Source organism: Oncorhynchus nerka, linkage group LG2 (genome assembly GCF_034236695.1).
Source record: "Oncorhynchus nerka isolate Pitt River linkage group LG2, Oner_Uvic_2.0, whole genome shotgun sequence".
Lineage (NCBI taxonomy): Eukaryota > Metazoa > Chordata > Actinopteri > Salmoniformes > Salmonidae > Oncorhynchus > Oncorhynchus nerka.
This window is the reverse complement of record NC_088397.1, coordinates 94,653,195-94,677,867: the sequence shown is the minus strand read 5'-3', so window position 1 is coordinate 94,677,867 and position 24,673 is coordinate 94,653,195. Positions and strand designations below refer to the sequence as shown.

At 46.7% G+C, this 24,673-nt stretch overlaps 1 protein-coding gene across 2 annotated transcripts in view; it reads left to right on the top strand.

Annotated features, from left to right (window-relative positions):
• The window catches only part of LOC115122517 (inositol hexakisphosphate kinase 1-like), a 116,972-nt gene extending 97,465 nt beyond the window's left edge, over positions 1 to 19,507 (top strand). For both annotated transcript variants that reach the window (XM_065004376.1, XM_065004381.1), the window contains exon 6: positions 9,568 to 19,507. In XM_065004376.1, the coding sequence (XP_064860448.1) occupies positions 9,568 to 11,145 (1,578 nt within the window). In that variant the 3' untranslated portion in view covers positions 11,146 to 19,507. The remainder of the gene's footprint in view (positions 1 to 9,567) is intronic.
• The last annotated feature ends 5,166 nt before the right edge of the window (positions 19,508 to 24,673 follow it).

Here is a 24,673-nt window from a genome sequence, read left to right as displayed (position 1 = left end):
AGGTATCACCCGTGTTGTATGGTCCAGGTATCACCTCGTGTTGTATGGTCCAGGTATCACCCGTGTTGTATGGTCCAGGTATCACCTCGTATCCTCGTGTTGTATAGTCCAGGTATCACCTCGTATCCCCGTGTTGTATGGTCCAGGTATCACCTCGTATCCTCGTGTTGTATGGTCCAGGTATCACCTCGTGTTGTATGGTCCAGGTATCACCTCGTGTTGTATGGTCCAGGTATCACCCCGTGTTGTATGGTCCAGGTATCATCTCGTATCCCCGTGTTGTATGGTCCAGGTATCACACCGTGTTGTATGGTCCAGGTATCACCTCGTATCCTTGTGTTGTATGGTCCAGGTATCACCTCGTGTTGTATGGTCCAGGTATCACCTCGTATCCCCGTGTTGTATGGTCCAGGTATCACCTCGTATTCCCGTGTTGTATGGTCCAGGTATCACCTCGTGTTGTATGGTCCAGGTATCACCTCGTATCCTCGTGTTGTATGGTCCAGGTATCACCCCGTGTTGTATGGTCCAGGTATCACCTCGTATCCCCGTGTTGTATGGTCCAGGTATCACCTCGTATCCCCGTGTTGTATGGTCCAGGTATCACCTCGTATCCTCGTGTTGTATGGTCCAGGTATCACCTCGTATCCTCGTGTTGTATGGTCCAGGTATCACCTCGTGTTGTATGGTCCAGGTATCACCCTGTGTTGTATGGTCCAGGTATCAACTCGTATCCCCGTGTTGTATGATCCAGGTATCACCTCGTGTTGTATGGTCCAGGTATCACCTCGTATCCCGTGTTGTATGGTCCAGGTATCACCCCGTGTTGTATGGTCCAGGTATCACCTCGTATCCTTGTGTTGTATGGTCCAGGTATCACCTCGTGTTGTATGGTCCAGGTATCACCTCGTGTTGTATGGTCCAGGTATCCCCTCGTATCCTTGTGTTGTATGGTCCAGGTATCACCTCGTATCCTCGTGTTGTATGGTCCAGGTATCACCCCGTGTTGTATGGTCCAGGTATCACCCCGTGTTGTATTTTCCAGGTATCACCCCGTGTTGTATGGTCCAGGTATCACCTCGTGTTGTATGGTCCAGGTATCACCTCGTATCCCGTGTTGTATGGTCCAGGTATCACCTCGTGTTGTATGGTCCAGGTATCACCTCGTATCCCTGTGTTGTATGGTCCAGGTATCATCTCGTATCCCCGTGTTGTATGGTCCAGGTATCACCTCGTGTTGTATGGTCCAGGTATCACCTCGTATCCCTGTGTTGTATGGTCCAGGTATCACCTCGTATCCCTGTGTTGTATGGTCCAGGTATCACCTCGTATCCCTGTGTTGTATGGTCCAGGTATCACCTCATATCCCTGTGTTGTATGGTCCAGGTATCACCTCGTATCCCTGTGTTGTATGGTCCAGGTATCACCTCGTGTTGTATGGTCCAGGTATCACCTCGTATCCTCGTGTTGTATGGTCCAGGTATCACCCCGTGTTGTATGGTCCAGGTATCACCTCGTATCCTCGTGTTGTATGGTCCAGGTATCACCTCGTGTTGTATGGTCCAGGTATCACCTCGTATCCCCGTGTTGTATGGTCCAGGTATCACCTCGTATCCCCGTGTTGTATGGTCCAGGTATCACCTCGTGTTGTATGGTCCAGGTATCACCCCGTGTTGTATGGTCCAGGTATCACCCCGTGTTGTATGGTCCAGGTATCACCCCGTATCCCTGTGTTGTATGGTCCAGGTATCACCCCGTATCCCTGTGTTGTATGGTCCAGGTATCACCCCGTGTTGTATGGTCCAGGTATCACCTCGTGTTGTATGGTCCAGGTATCACCCGTGTTGTATGGTCCAGGTATCACCTCGTGTTGTATGGTCCAGGTATCACCTCGTGTTGTATGGTCCAGGCATCACCTCGTGTTGTATGGTCCAGGCATCACCTCGTGTTGTATGGTCCAGGCATCACCTCGTGTTGTATGGTCCAGGCATCACCTCGTGTTGTATGGTCCAGGTATCACCTCGTGTTGTATGGTCCAGGTATCACCTCGTGTTGTATGGTCCAGGTATCACCTCGTGTTGTATGGTCCAGGTATCACCTCGTGTTGTATGGTCCAGGTATCACCTCGTGTTGTATGGTCCAGGTATCACCTCGTGTTGTATGGTCCAGGTATCACCTCGTGTTGTATGGTCCAGGTATCACCTCGTGTTGTAAGGTCCAGGTATCACCCCGTGTTGTATGGTCCAGGTATCACCCCGTGTTGTATGGTCCAGGTATCACCTCGTATCCTCGTGTTGTATGGTCCAGGTATCACCCCGTGTTGTATGGTCCAGGTATCACCTCGTATCCTCGTGTTGTATGGTCCAGGTATCACCTCGTGTTGTATGGTCCAGGTATCACCTCGTGTTGTATGGTCCAGGTATCACCCCGTGTTGTATGGTCCAGGTATCATCTCGTATCACCGTGTTGTATGGTCCAGGTATCACACCGTGTTGTATGGTCCAGGTATCACCTCGTATCCTTGTGTTGTATGGTCCAGGTATCACCTCGTGTTGTATGGTCCAGGTATCACCTCGTATCCCGTGTTGTATGGTCCTGGTATCACCTCGTGTTGTATGGTCCAGGTATCACCTCGTATCCTCGTGTTGTATGGTCCAGGTATCACCTCGTATCCTCGTGTTGTATGGTCCAGGTATCACCTCGTGTTGTATGGTCCAGGTATCACCCCGTGTTGTATGGTCCAGGTATCACCTCGTATCCCCGTGTTGTATGGTCCAGGTATCACCTCGTGTTGTATGGTCCAGGTATCACCTCGTATCCCTGTGTTGTATTGTCCAGGTATCATCTCGTATCCCGTGTTGTATGGTCCAGGTATCACCTCGTGTTGTATGGTCCAGGTATCACCTCGTGTTGTATGTTCCAGGTATCACCTCGTATCCCTGTGTTGTATGGTTCAGGTATCACCTCGTATCCCTGTGTTGTATGGTCCAGGTATCACCCCGTGTTGTATGGTCCAGGTATCACCTCGTATCCCTGTGTTGTATGGTCCAGGTATCACCCCGTATCCCTGTGTTGTATGGTCCAGGTATCACCTCGTATCCCTGTGTTGTATGGTCCAGGTATCACCTCGTATCCTCGTGTTGTATGGTCCAGGTATCACCTCGTGTTGTATGGTCCAGGTATCACCTCGTATCCTTGTGTTGTATGGTCCAGGTATCACCTCGTGTTGTATGGTCCAGGTATCACCTCGTATACCCGTGTTGTATGGTCCAGGTATCACCTCGTATCCCCGTGTTGTATGGTCCAGGTATCTCCTCGTGTTGTATGGTCCAGGTATCACCTCGTGTTGTATGGTCCAGGTATCACCCCGTGTTGTATGGTCCAGGTATCACCTCGTGTTGTATGGTCCAGGTATCACCTCGTATTGTATGGTCCAGGTATCACCTCGTATTGTATGGTCCAGGTATCACCTCGTATCCCCGTGTTGTATGGTCCAGGTATCACCCCGTGTTGTATGGTCCAGGTATCACCTCGTGTTGTATGGTCCAGGTATCACCTCGTATCCCGTGTTGTATGGTCCAGGTATCACCCCGTGTTGTATGGTCCAGGTATCACCTCGTATCCTCGTGTTGTATGGTCCAGGTATCACCTCGTATCCCTGTGTTGTATGGTCCAGGTATCTCCTCGTGTTGTATGGTCCAGGTATCACCTCGTGTTGTATGGTCCAGGTATCACCCCGTGTTGTATGGTCCAGGTATCACCTTGTGTTGTATGGTCCAGGTATCACCTCGTGTTGTATGGTCCAGGTATCACCTCGTGTTGTATGGTCCAGGTATCACCTCGTATCCCCGTGTTGTATGGTCCAGGTATCACCCCGTGTTGTATGGTCCAGGTATCACCTCGTATCCTTGTGTTGTATGGTCCAGGTATCACCTCGTGTTGTATGGTCCAGGTATCACCTCGTATCCTTGTGTTGTATGGTCCAGGTATCACCTCGTATCCTCGTGTTGTATGGTCCAGGTATCACCCCGTGTTGTATGGTCCAGGTATCACCTCGTGTTGTATGGTCCAGGTATCACCTCGTATCCTTGTGTTGTATGGTCCAGGTATCACCTCGTATCCCTGTGTTGTATGGTCCAGGTATCATCTCGTATCCCCGTGTTGTATGGTCCAGGTATCACCTCGTGTTGTATGGTCCAGGTATCACCTCGTATCCCTGTGTTGTATGGTCCAGGTATCACCTCGTATCCCTGTGTTGTATGGTCCAGGTATCACCTCGTGTTGTATGGTCCAGGTATCACCTCGTATCCCTGTGTTGTATGGTCCAGGTATCACCTCGTATCCCTGTGTTGTATGGTCCAGGTATCACCCCGTATCCCTGTGTTGTATGGTCCAGGTATCACCCCGTGTTGTATGGTCCAGGTATCACCTCGTGTTGTATGGTCCAGGTATCACCTCGTATCCTCGTGTTGTATGGTCCAGGTATCACCTCGTGTTGTATGGTCCAGGTATCACCTCATATCCCCGTGTTGTATGGTCCAGGTATCACCTCGTATCCCCGTGTTGTATGGTCCAGGTATCACCTCGTGTTGAATGGTCCAGGTATCACCCCGTGTTGTATGGTCCAGGTATCACCTCGTATCCCCGTGTTGTATGGTCCAGGTATCACCCCGTGTTGTATGGTCCAGGTATCACCCCGTGTTGTCTGGTCCAGGTATCACCCCGTATCCCTGTGTTGTATGGTCCAGGTATCACCCCGTATCCCTGTGTTGTCTGGTCCAGGTATCACCCCGTATCCCTGTGTTGTATGGTCCAGGTATCACCCCGTATCCCTGTGTTGTATGGTCCAGGTATCACCCCGTGTTGTATGGTCCAGGTATCACCTCGTGTTGTATGGTCCAGGTATCACCCCGTGTTGTATGGTCCAGGTATCACCTCGTGTTGTATGGTCCAGGTATCACCTCGTGTTGTATGGTCCAGGCATCACCTCGTGTTGTATGGTCCAGGTATCACCTCGTGTTGTATGGTCCAGGTATCACCTCGTGTTGTATGGTCCAGGTATCACCTCGTGTTGTATGGTCCAGGTATCACCTCGTGTTGTATGGTCCAGGTATCACCTCGTGTTGTATGGTCCAGGTATCACCTCGTGTTGTATGGTCCAGGTATCACCTCGTGTTGTATGGTCCAGGTATCACCCCGTGTTGTATGGTCCAGGTATCACCTCGTGTTGTATGGTCCAGGTATCACCCCGTGTTGTATGGTCCAGGTATCACCTCGTATCCTCGTGTTGTATAGTCCAGGTATCACCTCGTATCCCCGTGTTGTATGGTCCAGGTATCACCTCGTATCCTCGTGTTGTATGGTCCAGGTATCACCTCGTGTTGTATGGTCCAGGTATCACCTCGTGTTGTATGGTCCAGGTATCACCCCGTGTTGTATGGTCCAGGTATCATCTCGTATCCCCGTGTTGTATGGTCCAGGTATCACACCGTGTTGTATGGTCCAGGTATCACCTCGTATCCTTGTGTTGTATGGTCCAGGTATCACCTCGTGTTGTATGGTCCAGGTATCACCTCGTATCCCCGTGTTGTATGGTCCAGGTATCACCTCGTATTCCCGTGTTGTATGGTCCAGGTATCACCTCGTGTTGTATGGTCCAGGTATCACCTCGTATCCTCGTGTTGTATGGTCCAGGTATCACCCCGTGTTGTATGGTCCAGGTATCACCTCGTATCCCCGTGTTGTATGGTCCAGGTATCACCTCGTATCCCCGTGTTGTATGGTCCAGGTATCACCTCGTATCCTCGTGTTGTATGGTCCAGGTATCACCTCGTATCCTCGTGTTGTATGGTCCAGGTATCACCTCGTGTTGTATGGTCCAGGTATCACCCTGTGTTGTATGGTCCAGGTATCAACTCGTATCCCCGTGTTGTATGATCCAGGTATCACCTCGTGTTGTATGGTCCAGGTATCACCTCGTATCCCCGTGTTGTATGGTCCAGGTATCACCCCGTGTTGTATGGTCCAGGTATCACCTCGTATCCTTGTGTTGTATGGTCCAGGTATCACCTCGTGTTGTATGGTCCAGGTATCACCTCGTGTTGTATGGTCCAGGTATCCCCTCGTATCCTTGTGTTGTATGGTCCAGGTATCACCTCGTATCCTCGTGTTGTATGGTCCAGGTATCACCCCGTGTTGTATGGTCCAGGTATCACCCCGTGTTGTATTTTCCAGGTATCACCCCGTGTTGTATGGTCCAGGTATCACCTCGTGTTGTATGGTCCAGGTATCACCTCGTATCCCCGTGTTGTATGGTCCAGGTATCACCTCGTGTTGTATGGTCCAGGTATCACCTCGTATCCCTGTGTTGTATGGTCCAGGTATCATCTCGTATCCCCGTGTTGTATGGTCCAGGTATCACCTCGTGTTGTATGGTCCAGGTATCACCTCGTATCCCTGTGTTGTATGGTCCAGGTATCACCTCGTATCCCTGTGTTGTATGGTCCAGGTATCACCTCGTATCCCTGTGTTGTATGGTCCAGGTATCACCTCATATCCCTGTGTTGTATGGTCCAGGTATCACCTCGTATCCCTGTGTTGTATGGTCCAGGTATCACCTCGTGTTGTATGGTCCAGGTATCACCTCGTATCCTCGTGTTGTATGGTCCAGGTATCACCCCGTGTTGTATGGTCCAGGTATCACCTCGTATCCTCGTGTTGTATGGTCCAGGTATCACCTCGTGTTGTATGGTCCAGGTATCACCTCGTATCCCCGTGTTGTATGGTCCAGGTATCACCTCGTATCCCCGTGTTGTATGGTCCAGGTATCACCTCGTGTTGTATGGTCCAGGTATCACCCCGTGTTGTATGGTCCAGGTATCACCCCGTGTTGTATGGTCCAGGTATCACCCCGTATCCCTGTGTTGTATGGTCCAGGTATCACCCCGTATCCCTGTGTTGTATGGTCCAGGTATCACCCCGTGTTGTATGGTCCAGGTATCACCTCGTGTTGTATGGTCCAGGTATCACCCCGTGTTGTATGGTCCAGGTATCACCTCGTGTTGTATGGTCCAGGTATCACCTCGTGTTGTATGGTCCAGGCATCACCTCGTGTTGTATGGTCCAGGCATCACCTCGTGTTGTATGGTCCAGGCATCACCTCGTGTTGTATGGTCCAGGCATCACCTCGTGTTGTATGGTCCAGGTATCACCTCGTGTTGTATGGTCCAGGTATCACCTCGTGTTGTATGGTCCAGGTATCACCTCGTGTTGTATGGTCCAGGTATCACCTCGTGTTGTATGGTCCAGGTATCACCTCGTGTTGTATGGTCCAGGTATCACCTCGTGTTGTATGGTCCAGGTATCACCTCGTGTTGTATGGTCCAGGTATCACCTCGTGTTGTATGGTCCAGGTATCACCTCGTGTTGTAAGGTCCAGGTATCACCCCGTGTTGTATGGTCCAGGTATCACCCCGTGTTGTATGGTCCAGGTATCACCTCGTATCCTCGTGTTGTATGGTCCAGGTATCACCCCGTGTTGTATGGTCCAGGTATCACCTCGTATCCTCGTGTTGTATGGTCCAGGTATCACCTCGTGTTGTATGGTCCAGGTATCACCTCGTGTTGTATGGTCCAGGTATCACCCCGTGTTGTATGGTCCAGGTATCATCTCGTATCACCGTGTTGTATGGTCCAGGTATCACACCGTGTTGTATGGTCCAGGTATCACCTCGTATCCTTGTGTTGTATGGTCCAGGTATCACCTCGTGTTGTATGGTCCAGGTATCACCTCGTATCCCCGTGTTGTATGGTCCTGGTATCACCTCGTGTTGTATGGTCCAGGTATCACCTCGTATCCTCGTGTTGTATGGTCCAGGTATCACCTCGTATCCTCGTGTTGTATGGTCCAGGTATCACCTCGTGTTGTATGGTCCAGGTATCACCCCGTGTTGTATGGTCCAGGTATCACCTCGTATCCCCGTGTTGTATGGTCCAGGTATCACCTCGTGTTGTATGGTCCAGGTATCACCTCGTATCCCTGTGTTGTATTGTCCAGGTATCATCTCGTATCCCCGTGTTGTATGGTCCAGGTATCACCTCGTGTTGTATGGTCCAGGTATCACCTCGTGTTGTATGTTCCAGGTATCACCTCGTATCCCTGTGTTGTATGGTTCAGGTATCACCTCGTATCCCTGTGTTGTATGGTCCAGGTATCACCCCGTGTTGTATGGTCCAGGTATCACCTCGTATCCCTGTGTTGTATGGTCCAGGTATCACCCCGTATCCCTGTGTTGTATGGTCCAGGTATCACCTCGTATCCCTGTGTTGTATGGTCCAGGTATCACCTCGTATCCTCGTGTTGTATGGTCCAGGTATCACCTCGTGTTGTATGGTCCAGGTATCACCTCGTATCCTTGTGTTGTATGGTCCAGGTATCACCTCGTGTTGTATGGTCCAGGTATCACCTCGTATACCCGTGTTGTATGGTCCAGGTATCACCTCGTATCCCCGTGTTGTATGGTCCAGGTATCTCCTCGTGTTGTATGGTCCAGGTATCACCTCGTGTTGTATGGTCCAGGTATCACCCCGTGTTGTATGGTCCAGGTATCACCTCGTGTTGTATGGTCCAGGTATCACCTCGTATTGTATGGTCCAGGTATCACCTCGTATTGTATGGTCCAGGTATCACCTCGTATCCCCGTGTTGTATGGTCCAGGTATCACCCCGTGTTGTATGGTCCAGGTATCACCTCGTGTTGTATGGTCCAGGTATCACCTCGTATCCCGTGTTGTATGGTCCAGGTATCACCCCGTGTTGTATGGTCCAGGTATCACCTCGTATCCTCGTGTTGTATGGTCCAGGTATCACCTCGTATCCCTGTGTTGTATGGTCCAGGTATCTCCTCGTGTTGTATGGTCCAGGTATCACCTCGTGTTGTATGGTCCAGGTATCACCCCGTGTTGTATGGTCCAGGTATCACCTTGTGTTGTATGGTCCAGGTATCACCTCGTGTTGTATGGTCCAGGTATCACCTCGTGTTGTATGGTCCAGGTATCACCTCGTGTTGTATGGTCCAGGTATCACCTCGTGTTGTATGGTCCAGGTATCACCTCGTATCCTCGTGTTGTATGGTCCAGGTATCACCTCGTATCCCCGCGTTGTATGGTCCAGGTATCACCTCGTATCCCCGTGTTGTATGGTCCAGGTATCACCTCGTGTTGTATGGTCCAGGTATCACCTCGTATCCTCGTGTTGTATGGTCCAGGTATCACCTCGTATCCCCGTGTTGTATGGTCCAGGTATCACCTCGTATCCCCGTGTTGTATGGTCCAGGTATCACCTCTGTTCTCTCTATGGTCCAGGTATCACCTCGTATCCCCGTGTTGTCTGGTCCAGGTATCACCTCTGTTCTCTCTATGGTCCAGGTGTAACCTCGTATCTCTGTTCTCTCTATGGTCCAGGTGTAACCTCGTATCTCTGTTCTCTCTATGGTCCAGGTGTATCCTCTAATCTCTGTGTTCTATGGTCCAGGTGTAACCTCGTATCTCTGTTTTCTCTATGGTCCAGGTGTACCAGATGGATACGGGCCACTATCTGTGCAGGAACAAGTACTACGGCCGCAGCCTGTCCATCGAGGGCTTCCGCCACGCCCTCCACCAATACCTGCACAACGGGGCGTCGCTCAGGAAGGACCTGTTTGAGCCCATGCTGTGTAAGTTACGCAGCCTGAAGGCCATTCTGGAGAGACAGACCACCTACCGCTTCTACTCATCCTCCCTGCTAATCATCTATGAGGGGAAGGAGCCTGAGCTGGCCTACGTCTGGCAGAAAGCACCACAGGAGACCTGGCAGCAGAAAGCAGCATCACCACCACAGGCCCCGGCAGAGCCCTTAGAAAACCAAAAAACACCAGCACCACAACCAGCAGCTGAGCTGCCCTCAGAGAAGGGGGTGGCAGTCAACCCAGGGCTAGGAATCCAAGGTGTCCAAGGACCAGGGATGGGAGTGGGGCTCCAAGGTGTCCAAGGACCGGGGTTAGGAGTGGGGCTCCAAGGTGTCCAAGGACCAGGGATAGGAGTGTGGCTCCAAGGACCGGGGTTAGGAGTGGGGCTCCAAGGTGTCCAAGGACCGGGGATAGGAGTGGGGCTCCAAGGTGTCCAAGGACCAGGGTCAGGAGTGGGGCTCCAAGGTGTCCAAGGACCGGGGATAGGAGTGGGGCTCCAAGGTGTCCAAGGACCAGGGTCAGGAGTGGGGCTCCAAGGACCGGGGATAGGAGTGGGGCTCCAAGGTGTCCAAGGACCAGGGATAGGAGTGGGGCTCCAAGGTGTCCAAGGCCCGGGGATAGGAGTGGGGCTCCAAGGTGTCCAAGGACCAGGCTTAGGAGTGGGGCTCCAAGGTGTCCAAGGACCGGGGTTAGGAGTGGGGCTCCAAGGTGTCCAAGGACCAGGGATAGGAGTGGGGCTCCAAGGTGTCCAAGGACCGGGGTTAGGAGTGGGGCTCCAAGGTGGAGTCCACCAAGGTGTCCAAGGACCGGGCTTAGGAGTGGGGCTCCAAGGTGTCCAAGGATCAGGGATAGGAGTGGGGCTCCAAGGCGGAGTCCACCAAGGTGTCCAAGGACCGGGCTTAGGAGTGGGGCTCCAAGGCGGAGTCCACCAAGGTGTCCAAGGACCGGGCTTAGGAGTGGGGCTCCAAGGCGGAGTCCACCAAGGTGTCCAAGGACCGGGCTTAGGAGTGGGGCTCCAAGGTGTCCAAGGACCGGGCTTAGGAGTGGGGCTCCAAGGCGGAGTCCACCAAGGGGCCCATGGACTGACAGAAGCCCCTCTCCAGCTGCCCCAGGCAATACCACCTCCACCAGACCACCCCCCCACGCCCGTCCCAACCCCTCCACAGCCACAGCAGCTCCACCAGGAGCCTCTCCAGCCCCTTCCACCCCAGCCCTCAGACCCCCACACCCCCCCTCCACCACTACCACTCCCCTCCAGCCCGAGCATCAGTGTGGACGTCCGCATGATAGACTTTGCCCACAGCACCTTCAAAGGTTTCCGCGACGACCAGACGGTGCACGACGGGCCGGATCGGGGCTACGTGTTTGGATTAGAGAGCCTCATCAAGATCCTAGAGGGCCTCCGAGAGGAGAACCTGTAGTAGCCGAACCTGGGACTGACGAATTGGTCTTGTCTCAAATGGATGGTACCCCCTATTCACTATGTAGTACACTACTTTTGAACAGGGCCCATAGGGTATTAACACGTCTTCTTTCTCTTTAATTATTATTATTATTATTATTTTTTTTTTTTAAATAAATCCCAGGGTGCATCCAAAAAAGGGAAGCCTTACTCTTATAAGGATCTGGTCAAAAGTAGTGTACTATGTAGGGAATAGGGTGCCATTTGGGATGTACCGATGATGGTGGTTCAGGAGAAGACTTACTGACACATCTTCAGATGTCCTCCTCTCCCTCAGTGCTACTACCCGCTACCCTGTCCTCAATGACTCTGTTTTGGAGCAAGAAAAGCACATTATCTGTAATAAGAAACCTGATGGAGCAGTGATCTGTAATAAGAAACCTGATGGAGCAGTGATCTGTAATAAGAAACCTGATGGAGCAGTGATCTGTAATGAGGATCTGATGGAGCAATGATCTGTAATAAGAAGGACCCGATGGAGCAATGACCTGTAATAAGAAGGACCCGATGGAGCAATGACCTGTAATAAGAAGGACCCGATGGAGCAATGACCTGTAATAAGAAGGACCCGATGGAGCAATGACCTGTAATAAGAGGGATCTGATGGAGCAGTGATCTGTAACGAGGACCTGATGGAGCAGTGATCTGTAATGAGGACCTGGTGGAGCAGTGATCTGTAATAAGGACATGATGGAGCAATGATCTGTAATGAGAAGGATCTGATGGAGCAATGATCTGTAATAAGGACCTGGTGGAGCAATGATCTGTAATAATAAGGACCTGATGGAGCAGTGATCTGTAATGAGGACCTGATGGAGAAGTGATCTGTAATAAGGACCTGATGGAGCAATTATCTGTAATGAAGGATCTGATGAAGCAATGATCTGTAATAAGGACCTGGTGGAGCAATGATCTGTAGTAAGGACCTGGTGGAGCAATGATCTGTAATGAGGACCTGGTGGAGCAATGATCTGTAATGAGAAGGATCTGATGGAGCAATGATCTGTAATGAGAAGGATCTGATGGAGCAATTATCTGTAGTAAGGACCTGGTTGGAGCAGTGATCTAATGAGGATATGATGGAGCAAGGATCTGTAATGAGAAAGACCTGATGGCGCAGTGATCTGTAACGAGGACCTCATGGAGCAATGATCTGTAATAAGAAGGATCTGATGGAGCAGCGATCTGTAACGAGGACCTGATGGAGCAGTGATCTGTAGTAAGGAGGACCTGATGGAGCAGTGATCTGTAGTAAGAAGGACCTGATGGAGCAGTGATCTGTAGTAAGAAGGACCTGATGGAGCAGTGATCTGTAGTAAGAAGGACCTGATGGAGCAGTGATCTGTAGTAAGAAGGACCTGATGGAGCAGTGATCTGTAGTAAGGAGGACCTGATGGAGCAGTGATCTGTAGTAAGGAGGACCTGATGGAGCAGTGATCTGTAGTAAGGAGGACCTGATGGAGCAGTGATCTGTAGTAAGAAGGACCTGATGGAGCAGTGATCTGTAGTAAGAAGGACCTGATGGAGCAGTGATCTGTAGTAAGAAGGACCTGATGGAGCAGTGATCTGTAGTAAGGAGGACCTGATGGAGCAGTGATCTGTAGTAAGGAGGACCTGATGGAGCAGTGATCTGTAGTAAGGACCTGATGGAGCAGTGATCTGTAGTAAGGAGGACCTGATGGAGTAGTGATCTGTAGTAAGGAGGACCTGATGGAGCAGTGATCTGTAGTAAGGAGGACCTGATGGAGCAGTGATGGAATGGATGGAAGGCCGGGGTATGTCTATGCTACTGTCTGACAGTAAAGGTGAAAGGCCGTGACCTTAGACTGTAAATGTCACTCCTTTCTGACTGTTGTGCTCCTAGAATTAGAGACACAAACTTAAAGGGAGTGTCTACAGCCGTGTGTGTATCCTATCAATCCTCCTGGACAGAAATGGCTGCCATTCCTCTGAGGGAAACATAAAAAGGGCAATGTCTGCCTTGTGGGTTTTGTCGCCACTGAGTGGCCAACTGAAGTATTGCATTGAAGAAAAGGCACAAGATGGATTTGGTTTTGAAAGTAGTGAAGCCACTGCTCAGGGCAAGTCCAGGTCCTGTTTCGGGCCCAAATGGCATCCTATTCCAATTTTCTCGTGCACTACTTTTGATCTGGGCCCACAGGGAAACCCATAGGGCTCTGGTCAAAAGTAGTGCACTACAAAGTGGATGGGTGCCATTTGGGACATAGCCCCTGTCTCTGCTGTGGGACTGGTACAGAGACTGTCTCTGCTGTGGGACTGGTACAGAGACTGTCTCTGCTGTGGGACTGGTACAGAGACTGTCTCTGCTGTGGGACTGGTACAGAGACTGTCTCTGCTGTGGGACTGGTACAGAGACTGAAGTGTGTATACGTCAATATGTGTTAAGGGACAGTGGGGGGAAGTCTCCATACAGCCGTAGTCCCTAGTCTCCATACAGCCGTAGTCCCTAGTCTCCATACAGCCGTAGTCCCTAGTCTCCATACAGCCGTAGTCCCTAGTCTCCATACAGCCGTAGTCCCTAGTCTCCATACAGCCGTAGTCCCTAGTCTCCATACAGCCGTAGTCCCTAGTCTCCATACAGCCGTAGTCCCTAGTCTCCATACAGCCGTAGTCCCTAGTCTCCATACAGCCGTAGTCCCTAGTCTCCATACAGCCGTAGTCCCTAGTCTCCATACAGCCGTAGTCCCTAGTCTCCATACAGCTGTAGTCCCTAGTCTCCATACAACTGTAGTCCCTAGTCTTCATACAGCTGTAGTCCCTAGTCTCCATACAACTGTAGTCCCTAGTCTCCATACAACTGTAGTCCCTAGTCTCCATACAGCTGTAGTCCCTAGTCTCCATACAGCTGTAGTCCCTAGTCTCCATACAGCTGTAGTCCCTAGTCTCCATACAGCTGTAGTCCCTAGTCTCCATACATCTGTAGTCCTATCAGAGGTTTCATAGATGAGCAACTTTGCTTACAGGCTGATGTTTGTCATGAAAAGCAAGGGTTAATACATTATTTTCCCTCCTTGATAAAGAGGTTGAAAAATAAATAAAAACCCAGAGTACCTCTGAAATTGGCACCCTAATTCCCTAATGAAGTGCACTACTTTTAAGGCTCCAGAGTCCTATGGGTTATGTATCCCTGGTCAAAGCCAGTGCATTACATAGGGACTAGGCCCCAGCCTTCAGGCTTCAATTGAAATACAGCACAGCTCTGTGTCTCCCCAAATGGTTATCTAATTTATTAACAGGTCACAGTTTTATTATTGTTGCTTTCTATGGTTAGTATCTTGCTTATTCTGTTCTAAATAGAGCCACCGACCGTTTCATTTAAAGGTATCCAACTCATTTTCGAACGTTGCCATGGGCACAGCCAAACAACAGAAGTGATTCATTCGACTTCCACTTTATTTCCCTACTGCTGTGCGCCAGTGGCAAACTTGCCAGAGTTATTTATTTGAGTCAAAGACAATAAAAGTCAGATAAACAAGTGTAATGTTATATTATTGAATTTGAGTTTGCTAACGTTAGCTAGACCTACCGGTAGGCTAGTTCTGTTGTGATAATAACGTTAGCTAGACCTACCGGTAGACAAGTTCTGTTGTGATAATAACGTTAGCTAGACCTACCGGTAGGCTAGTTCTATTGTGATAATAACGTTGACTTTACCTACCGGTAGGCTAGTTCGGTTGTGATAATGACGTTAGCTTGACCTACCGGTAGCATGGTTCTGTTGTGATAATAACGTTAGCTCGATCTACCGGTAGGCTAGTTCTGTTGTGATAATAACGTTAGCTAGACCTACCGGTAGGCTAGTTCTGTTGTGATAATAACGTTAGCTAGACCTACCGGTAGGCGAGTTCTGTTGTGATAATAACGTTAGTTTGACCTACCGGTAGCATGGTTCTGTTGTGATAATAACGTTAGCTCGATCTACCGGTAGGCTAGTTCTGTTGTGATAATAACGTTAGCTAGACCTACCGGTAGGCTAGTTCTGTTGTGATAATGACGTTAGCTAGACCTACCGGTAGGCTAGTTCTGTTGTGATAATAACGTTAGCTCGATCTACCGGTAGGCTAGTTCTGTTGTGATAATGACGTTAGCTTGACCTACCGGTAGCTAGTTCTGTTGTGATAACGTGAGCTTGACCTGCCGGTAGGCTAGTTCTGTTGTTATAATAACGTTAGCTAGACCTACCGGTAGGCTAGTTCTGTTGTGATAATAACGCTAGCTGGGCCTACTGGTAGGCTAGTTCTATTGTGGCAGAGTTAAGGCCCGGGCCATCCACCAAGCCAATAACTATAATGATAAACTATAGGCTACATAACTATAAAACGTTGGTGAGCATCCACGCTAGAGGGAAGTTTGTTTTATCGTTTTACAATCCTACACCTGTCAATCAACTGATCGACGTATCCTACTGCAAGCCGCTATTAATAAAGTGGTGACACAAGACCATTCAGTGCTTTCAGGGTGTGTTTGTCATAGTGGGAACCGCATATAGTAGACGACTTCAATGTACATGTCCGCCTAATGGGAAAAAACTATGTAGTAACTCGTATTTAAATGTAGCATTTCAACAACAAACGCTGTTTAGCCTGCACATCTTTTACAGCATGTCATTACCTCATTGCTCAAGTGGTTTCCATTTCACTGTTCTCATCTCTGTTTGTCCTGTGCAAGTATTTGCAATGCATCAGGACATGAAAATTATCACGTGGCCAAAACTGATCCCATCAATGCCACGATCTCTCTTCAACTTTCCTCACCATCATTTTACATGCTCTAGGCCTGTTTTTACATTCAGCAATTAGCAAGATCAAGACTATTTCCTTCCCCAAATAGAATAAAAACAGATTTAAATAAATGTCCTGTCGCTTTTGTAGCCTATAGCTTTTCCTGGCATTTCACGAAAAGAGACAATGGCGTATTGCGGAGAGGCTTGCGTAGCCTATAGCCTGTTGCGCACAGGTACTTCTGGAAGAGAGAGGCTAGTGAATTGTAGTTGAAGGAAGAAGCAACATGTTAGCTAGATATTAACCTGCCAAAGTGCAAAGAAAAATAACTTAACAGATGATGAAACGGTAGATGCATCGGTTCGTTCCTCCAGGCTGTGCTCTTGTAACAGATGTGAAATGGCTAGCTAGTTAGCGGTGGTGCGCGCTACTCTGTGGTCCCCGACTCGTAAAGGACAATAACATTATTCTACCCTGGGCTACAACAACAACAGTGCAATGAGGAATCTATTATTGTTATCTAGTGAGTACACCATTTTTATTTTTTTGTCCATAGGCTGTAGTGATGTAGGCTTGTTTGAATAACCGCTCACGCTTCCTGCCGAAATAACAGCCTAGGTCATTTTTACGTAACCGTCCGGGTCTATTCTTCACATTTGAGAAGGTCCAGAAAGGTTACATTAACAGGCCACTCGTATGGTGTTAGACCTATTTTGTCAGGATGAAACCCTGTGTTGAGATTCTACTATAGGAAAGTATCCACGTTTTCACTACACTCCGCTCGTTAATGCTGTTTTACATTCAGCAAGCAAGGGTGCAATCTCTCCTCCAGTAGGCTATCAGTACGCTAAAGGAAATACGTGAGCAACAAGCTTTTGTTGTCAGGCTTTTACCCGGGACTCCGAATGATTTTTAGAGGAATCGCCGTGGCAGCGGAGAGGACAGGCGCGTCGTTGCGCCACACAACAATGAAGACCGACAAGGCTCCAGATGTAGCCTGGACCCTACATTAGAAGCGTATACATATTAGCCAATAATTCATAAGCTCAGTGTAAGGCTTAATACTGCAGTGAATAGCCAGTTTCAAGTGAGTGGGGAAAACTAGTTTTGGCTGTGAACCTGCACTGAATAGCCTATGTCATTTTGAATAACAATTCAAAAGCCTGCCGTTTTTTTAAATTTTATTTTATGCATATTGATTTGGAAATAAACTCATCTAGCCTGTCTGATTAGGAAACCATTTGGGGATTTGTTCTCGGCAGTTTAGTCTGAAAGGTCCAGGCACATTAGCAGAACAGTAAAAGGTTGTATCAGCTATCAGGAACATGGTATTGCAGGGATATTTGTATATTGTTTTTTTATTATGATAATGTTGAAGAAGTTGTATCCATAGTTTCGTCATTTGGCTTCCGTGTTTAAAAAGCGTTTGAAAATGAGGTGGATATAATATTATTATTGTTTATTTTTTCCTCCCTATACCAGAGTCTGGTAGTTAGGCCCGTCCCAGTCCAGGTATACCATTGGGACACTGTATAAAACATATCCTTTAGTCCAGACACATTGATGCCCCTCTCTGTTTTACAAACTAAGCCTTTCTCTCATTTTAGGATCTTTTTTAATGTGCGCTGTAGAAGGTGTATTGAAAGCCTGATTCTTTCTTATTTTTTATAGTACTCGTTTTCTTTTGGGGGGCGGTTAAGTCACGTCAAGGGGCAGACTAGAGACCTGGCTTCAAATAGGTTTCAAATCATTTCAAATACTTTTTAGCAGGGTTTTAATTGAAAAATAAATAAAAACCCAGTGTATGTCTGAAATTGCACCCTATTGCCTGGCAAAATGTAACCAATAGAATAGTCTCAAAACTGCAAATCCCGCCTATGGCCTGGCCCTCCAGGCAAGCAGGCTAAAGAAAAAGCATTTGAACCCAGGTCTGCTACTCTCTCACCACCGATACACAGTGAACCCTTGTCCTCCATCTTAGCACATGTAGCAGAATGATAGTAGAGACTCCTCCTTCACCACTCTCACCCTCTTCTTCTCCTGTGTCCTCCTCCCTCTGTTCCCCAGCCCACTCACCATAGTCTGTTAGTCTAGTGTCACCCAGTTGGTTAGGATGTCTCTCTCTCTCTGTGTGTAGATTGGTTGAACAATGGTGCACTGTAGCTTTAAGTCACTTTGATACATTTTTTTTATGTGGATTCTTTTTTCTTCTTCTCTGCCCTGGCACGGTTGCAGGTCTTGTCTTAGTTTAATATCTTTGACAGGGTTTCAAAATTCCCAGGTTTTCCACATCCCAGTTAGAAGAATCCCAGACTCAGAGGATGAAATAGGCTGGTTCCTGCTTATCAGGACTTCTGGGGATATGTGGAAAGTTACCAGGAACACTTTGCTACTCTACTCTGACTACAAAGCACTAGGATGCTATAATATTGTATCTTTACGTATAACTAATATTATCTACTGCTACACAAGTACATGAACTGACTTGGATGTGGCCAGAACTGTAAAAAACTCAATTTCAACACATGCAATCCAATGTTGAAAAACAGACACTGTAGAATTACAGGTTTTCTATTGGTTTAGAGTTCTATCTATCTACTACATGCATGCTGATTCTATTCTGATTCTAGAACCAATTCTATGTGTGTTTCTATTGGGCATTATGGAGAAAATGTAGTCTCCCGCAAAAGTCACACTTCTCGTCACAACTGTTAAAAATTGTTGTTTTCTTACCCCCAGAGTTCCAAATTCATTCTTATTTATTCAAGACCTTTTCTTTAAACTAATTTATATGGAAAAATATGATAATGGAATTTCCACCTGTGGGGAAGGGTGGCCTCTTTATCAGTCTACTTGGCAGGGCTTTGTAATGTGTTATTGTCCAAAAATACATTTTTCAGGTTGATTAACCCAGAAAAAAAAAATGCTTTGGAGGGACAATGTAGTTTTTAGATGGAAGGGGAAAAAAACTATTTCAAGATGCCAAAATAAATATATTTTCAAAGCAGCTTACTATCTTCCAAAAAACGGGAAATAGTTTGTTTGTTTGAACCTTTTTTAAAAAGTGGGCATTTGTGTTAAATTAATAAGTCTACATCGCAGCGATACAAACCACGAAACGTGTGCTGTGTCAGACAAAGTATCCAATCGAAATGGCACCCTATTCCCGCTATATAGTAGTGCACTACTTTTTCGGGTTAAAAGTATGGCACTATGAAGGGAATAGGGTGCCATTTTGAACTCACCCAAAGATAATAAAGGAATAATAATGTCAAAGTAATAAGTAGTCAAAGTAATACAAGAGGGAAAGAAGAATCCAATCCAGAGTCTATACAAAGGGATCTGGGAAGGAGAAGTGTCCTCCTCTGTGGTGGATGTTATTTGTCTTTACATAGATCTGAAAAATTACTTGTAGAAGAAAAAATATATATATATATTACCCCCAAAGGTATCTTTTTCCTTTTGTTGTTGTTGCATGGATGGATATTTTTTTACGAATTATAATATGACATCTTTATGACAACTTTGAATGTGAGCTATAAAACCATTTATTTAAGAAATAAATGTTTCTGTGTTGTCTGTTTTGCTTATTTGTATTTGTGGTTAGAGTGTTGGGCCAGTAACCAGCAGGTAGCCTAGTGGTTAGAGTGTTGGGCCAGTAACCAGCAGGTAGCCTAGTGGTTAGAGTGTTGGGCCAGTAACCAGCAGGTAGCCTAGTGGTTAGAGTGTTGGGTCAGTAACCAGCAGGTAGCCTAGTGGTTAGAGTGTTGGGCCAGTAACCAGCAGGTAGCCTAGTGGTTAGAGTGTTGGGCCAGTAACCAGCAGGTAGCCTAGTGGTTAGAGTGTTGGGCCAGTAACCAGCAGGTAGCCTAGTGGTTAGAGTGTTGGGCCAGTAACCAGCAGATAGCCTAGTGGTTAGAGTGTTGGGCCAGTAACCAGCAGATAGCCTAGTGGTTAGAGTGTTGGGCCAGTAACCAGCAGGTAGCCTAGTGGTTAGAGTGTTGGGCCAGTAACCAGCAGGTAGCCTAGTGGTTAGAGTGTTGGGCCAGTAACCAGCAGGTAGCCTAGTGGTTAGAGTGTTGGGCCAGTAACCAGCAGATAGCCTAGTGGTTAGAGTGTTGGGCCAGTAACCAGCAGATAGCCTAGTGGTTAGAGTGTTGGGCCAGTAACCAGCAGGTAGCCTAGTGGTTAGAGTGTTGGGCCAGTAACCAGCAGGTAGCCTAGTGGTTAGAGTGTTGGGCCAGTAACCAGCAGGTAGCCTAGTGGTTAGAGTGTTGGGCCAGTAACCAGCAGGTAGCCTAGTGGTTAGAGTGTTGGGCCAGTAACCAGCAGGTAGCCTAGTGGTTAGAGTGTTGGGCCAGTAACCAGCAGGTAGCCTAGTGGTTAGAGTGTTGGGCCAGTAACCAGCAGGTAGCCTAGTGGTTAGAGTGTTGGGCCAGTAACCAGCAGGTAGCCTAGTGGTTAGACTGTTGGGCCAGTAACCGAAAGGTTGCTGGATTGAATCCCCGAGCTGACAAGGTACAAATCTGTCGTTCTGCCCCTGAACAGGCAGTTAACCCACTGTTCCTAGGCCGTCATTGAAAATAAGAATTTGTTCTTAACTGACTTGCCTAGTCAAATAAAGGTTAAAAAAAAATTAATAATAATAATTTTTAAAAATCTGTCGTTCTGGCCCTGAACAAGGCAGTTAAACCCACTGTTTCCCAGGTAAGGCTGACATTGTCAATAATAATTTGTTCTAACTGACCAGTTAAATCAAGATACTAAAAAAAAACAAAAGGGGAGAGACTATACTATACCTGCTATCTGAAAAGGTTGCGTACACACAAAGTAGAACATACTCTAGCCTATATATCCTCAGAGCAAGCAGAGGTGGCAGCTGCAAGAAAGAAAGAAAACCGATGAAGAAACGTTCAGAGGAACCAGACAAAAGTTGCTGGCTTCGAGACATTCATAACTAGTACTTGTCCCTATTTTACTCAACCACCCTAATCAAGTGATTTGAAAGTGGCAACATTACATGGGTACTAGTTTTAGTTTGAGTTTTGTAGGAATGCATTCATGCAACATTTGGTATTATGAAAAAAAGACTCGTACCCTTTTTTTTGTGTGTGGCTGTGTCCAGTGTTGGGGAAGAAAATATAGTTCACACTGAAAGAAGTTAAGAAACACAGTTCAAATAACTAAAGTTACTTTGGATGTAATGAACAATTATTATTATTTTTTTCAATCTACTTCGTGAAAAAATTGTACCTAAATCTGAAAAGTCATGGACTTCAAATTGCAGATCACTCTGGAGTCCAATGTAAACAGAATGTGTGATTTTAGCTTATTAAACGCAAAGTGAGAATCAGGCAGGTCTGATTGCCGATCAAGAAAGGAAATGTTTGCATACTTTCACCCGTTTTGTTGTAGTTCCGATAGTTAGCTACACCACTACAAGGTATAAAAAAAACGAATGAACTACTTAAAACACTACCAACGTTTGAATTTAGTTCAAGTACCACCAAGCTACGGCAAAATCTAATTACTAGTTGAACTACCTACAGCTATTTCACTACTCCCCAACGAATTATATACGTGTATTCACTAGATGACTGACGGGGTGCTGTTCTGAAGTCCCCCGTCCGCCGTTATGATACTCATAAGGAACAGCCTCCATAGGAATGAATGGGAATCTACAGTGTTTCAATGTAATGTTTCAAGAACAAAAATACATTTGACGTATTTATTTGTTGTAGTGAGGACTGCAACATAAGAACTCTAAAAAAAAAATCAAATGTTTTTATATTTTAAATGTTTATTGAGAAATGATTGGTGTCTGTTCAGTTCATACAACACTATGTATTGTTCTAAAAAAAATATATATATATTACATTGTTTATAATAATAAAAATATATATTTATTTTCCAAAACATGTAGCTTTTGAAGTGAAAACATGTAGCTAGATAGCTCACTTCTCTGCACTACAAAACAATACATGTTGATTACTGTAATGTAAAGCTGGATAATTTAATACATTATCCCATTATATTGTGTTCAATATTACGGACCAATTTTAAGATCAATCGGATGTAAAGTTACTCCCCCAAGAAGCCAGTACATGGCAATCGTGTCCAGATCAATAAATTGCTCTCAGTACAATTAGCCCAGGAAGTGGTTCACTAGTGAGACTGTAAAAATCACTGGGTTCACTGGTGGCCTTTTGTAAACAAGGCCTGAAAAAAAAGGTTTTGCAGGAAGACAAGAGTTGCCACATTTATCCAATAAACCCTTTTCCCATAACGATATCATGCAAATTATTGACATAATTACGGGCCCAGGCCGATAGTGGTCAAGTTCCTGGGGTTCAAGAACAAGATAGGGGTTCTGGAAACAGCCAAGAACTTGAGGAAGATCAACGTTCCTCTCGAGGACAATCCTGAAGCTGTGCACCAGAAGATGAAAGAACTGATCCCAGCCATGAAAGCTGCCAAAGCACATGGGGACGTTGCTTCCATCCGCTATGACAGACTCATTGCCGCCCCCCCCCCTCCTCCATCCCAAAAGACTGGAAGGGATGAGAGATCCAAGCCTATGGGTTGGTAGCTTCAACCCCACAGTACACACACACCAATTGATTAATGGACTGCTGAATGTGTTGTTTTTTATCTTGCTTTGTTTGCTCTTTCCCATATTAAGCCTATCTCTGATAAGCTACCCAGGAAAGGGTTGAAAATAGACCATTTAAATATATGCAGCCTTAGAAATAAGGTTCATGAAATCAATAACTTGCTAACATCAGATACAGTGGGGCAAAAAAAAGTATTTAGTCAGCCACCAATTGTGCAAGTTCTCCCACTTAAAAAGATGAGAGAGGCCTGTTATTTTCATCATAGGTACACTTCAACTATGACAGATAAAATGAGAAAAAAAATCCAGAAAATCACATTGTAGGATTTTTAATGAATATATTTGCAAATTATGGTGGAAAATAAGTATTTGGTAAATAACAAAAGTTTATCTCAATACTTTGTTATATCGCAAACCGGTACGCCTGGCACCTACTACCATACCCTGTTCAAAGGCACTTAATTATTTTGTCTTGCCCGTTCACCCTCTGAATGGCACAGATACACAATGCATGTCTCAATTGTCTCAAGGCTTAAAAATCATTCTGTAGCCTGTCTCCTCCCCTTCATATACACTGATTGAAGTGGATTTAACTTGTGAGGGATCATAAGAGCAGGTGTTAATAATGTTTTGTAGAGTCTTTATGACACTGGTTGGCCTATCCCTCTGTACTGGCACAGATAAACTACTCACAGGGATCCATCCTCTGCTTTCTTCAGCGTCTCAGTATACGACACATTCTGTGCTATTCTGAGCCTGGCCACCTCAACCTGCCTCTCTCGCACCGGACACCTCTGATCCCCAGCAACATAGGCACCCCTACAGTTGACACGGATAACTTTTTCCACCGAAACTACACATCCCTTTGTCCCATGCCCTCCTGCACTCTTCCCACATCTTGGAATCTCCCTCCTACACACTGCTGTGACATGACCATAAACGTGGCACCTGAAACCCTGCAGCGGGTTCGGCACAAAAGCTCTAAAAGTAACTCGTATATCCTAACAAGACTTTGTCGGGTATCACCAGCTGTCTGCTACAGCTGTCTACTACCTTAGATACGGATAACGTGATTTGGCAGACGTGATCAGCAGAGCTAGAGCTAAGCTTGTCCAGCTGGAAAACATAAAAGTAAGTATTTTGAGAAAAATTGACATAGCCAACAAATGGAAATGTGTTCAAAATAAATAAATGCACACTATGTAAAAACCAGCTCCTCCCTCGACAGATCGATCATCTCGAAAACAAAACCAGATTGCTTACTACGGCTCACCACCTAGTTCAAAACATCTGGCAACTTGGAAATCACGTTCAAGCGGATTACTTCCCCCTGTATATATAGCCTCGTTATTATTTTGTGTTACTTTTTAAACTTGATTTTTTTAATGTAAATATTTTTTAAACTTATTTTTCTTAACTGCATTGTTGGTTAAGGGCTTGTAAGTAAGCATTTCACGGTAAGGTCTAAACCTTTTTGTATTCGGGCATATGTGAAAAATAAAATTTGATTTGATTTCAAAGTGTTTTGCTTTATGAGGATAAAAATTGTTGATTGCATGAATTTGACAAAAGTCGACTGCACGTTTCTGCAGTGGCTCTTCACCAACTTCATCCTGAAGCCATCGCCTGAATTGTGGGAGGTTCTATGGTCAACCAATCATTAAGTTGTTTTTGTTTGACCCACGCAAACGTGACCACCAAAGACGTGACTGAAACAGGAACAAACGTTGTATTCATGTTAGCTAGCAGTGGATATACAAACGAATGGGAAATATGAGCCTCTCGCTCACTAATTGATTTGTGCAATCCACACACATATGATTCCAGTTTGTGAGGATGTGATATGATGGTTGGAAACATGTTTATTTCAATCAAATGTATTTATAAAGCCCTTCTTACATCAGCTGATGTAAGAAGGTGTACAGAAACCCAGCTTAAAACCCCAAACAGCAAGCAATGCAGGTGTAGAAGCACAATGGCTAGGAAAAACTCCCTAGAAAGGCCAAAACCTAGGAAGAAACCTAGAGAGGAACTAGGCTATGAGGGGTGGCCAGTCCTCTTCTGGCTGTGCCGGGTGGAGATTATAACAGAACATGGCCAAGCTGTTCAAATGTTCATAGATGACCAGCAGG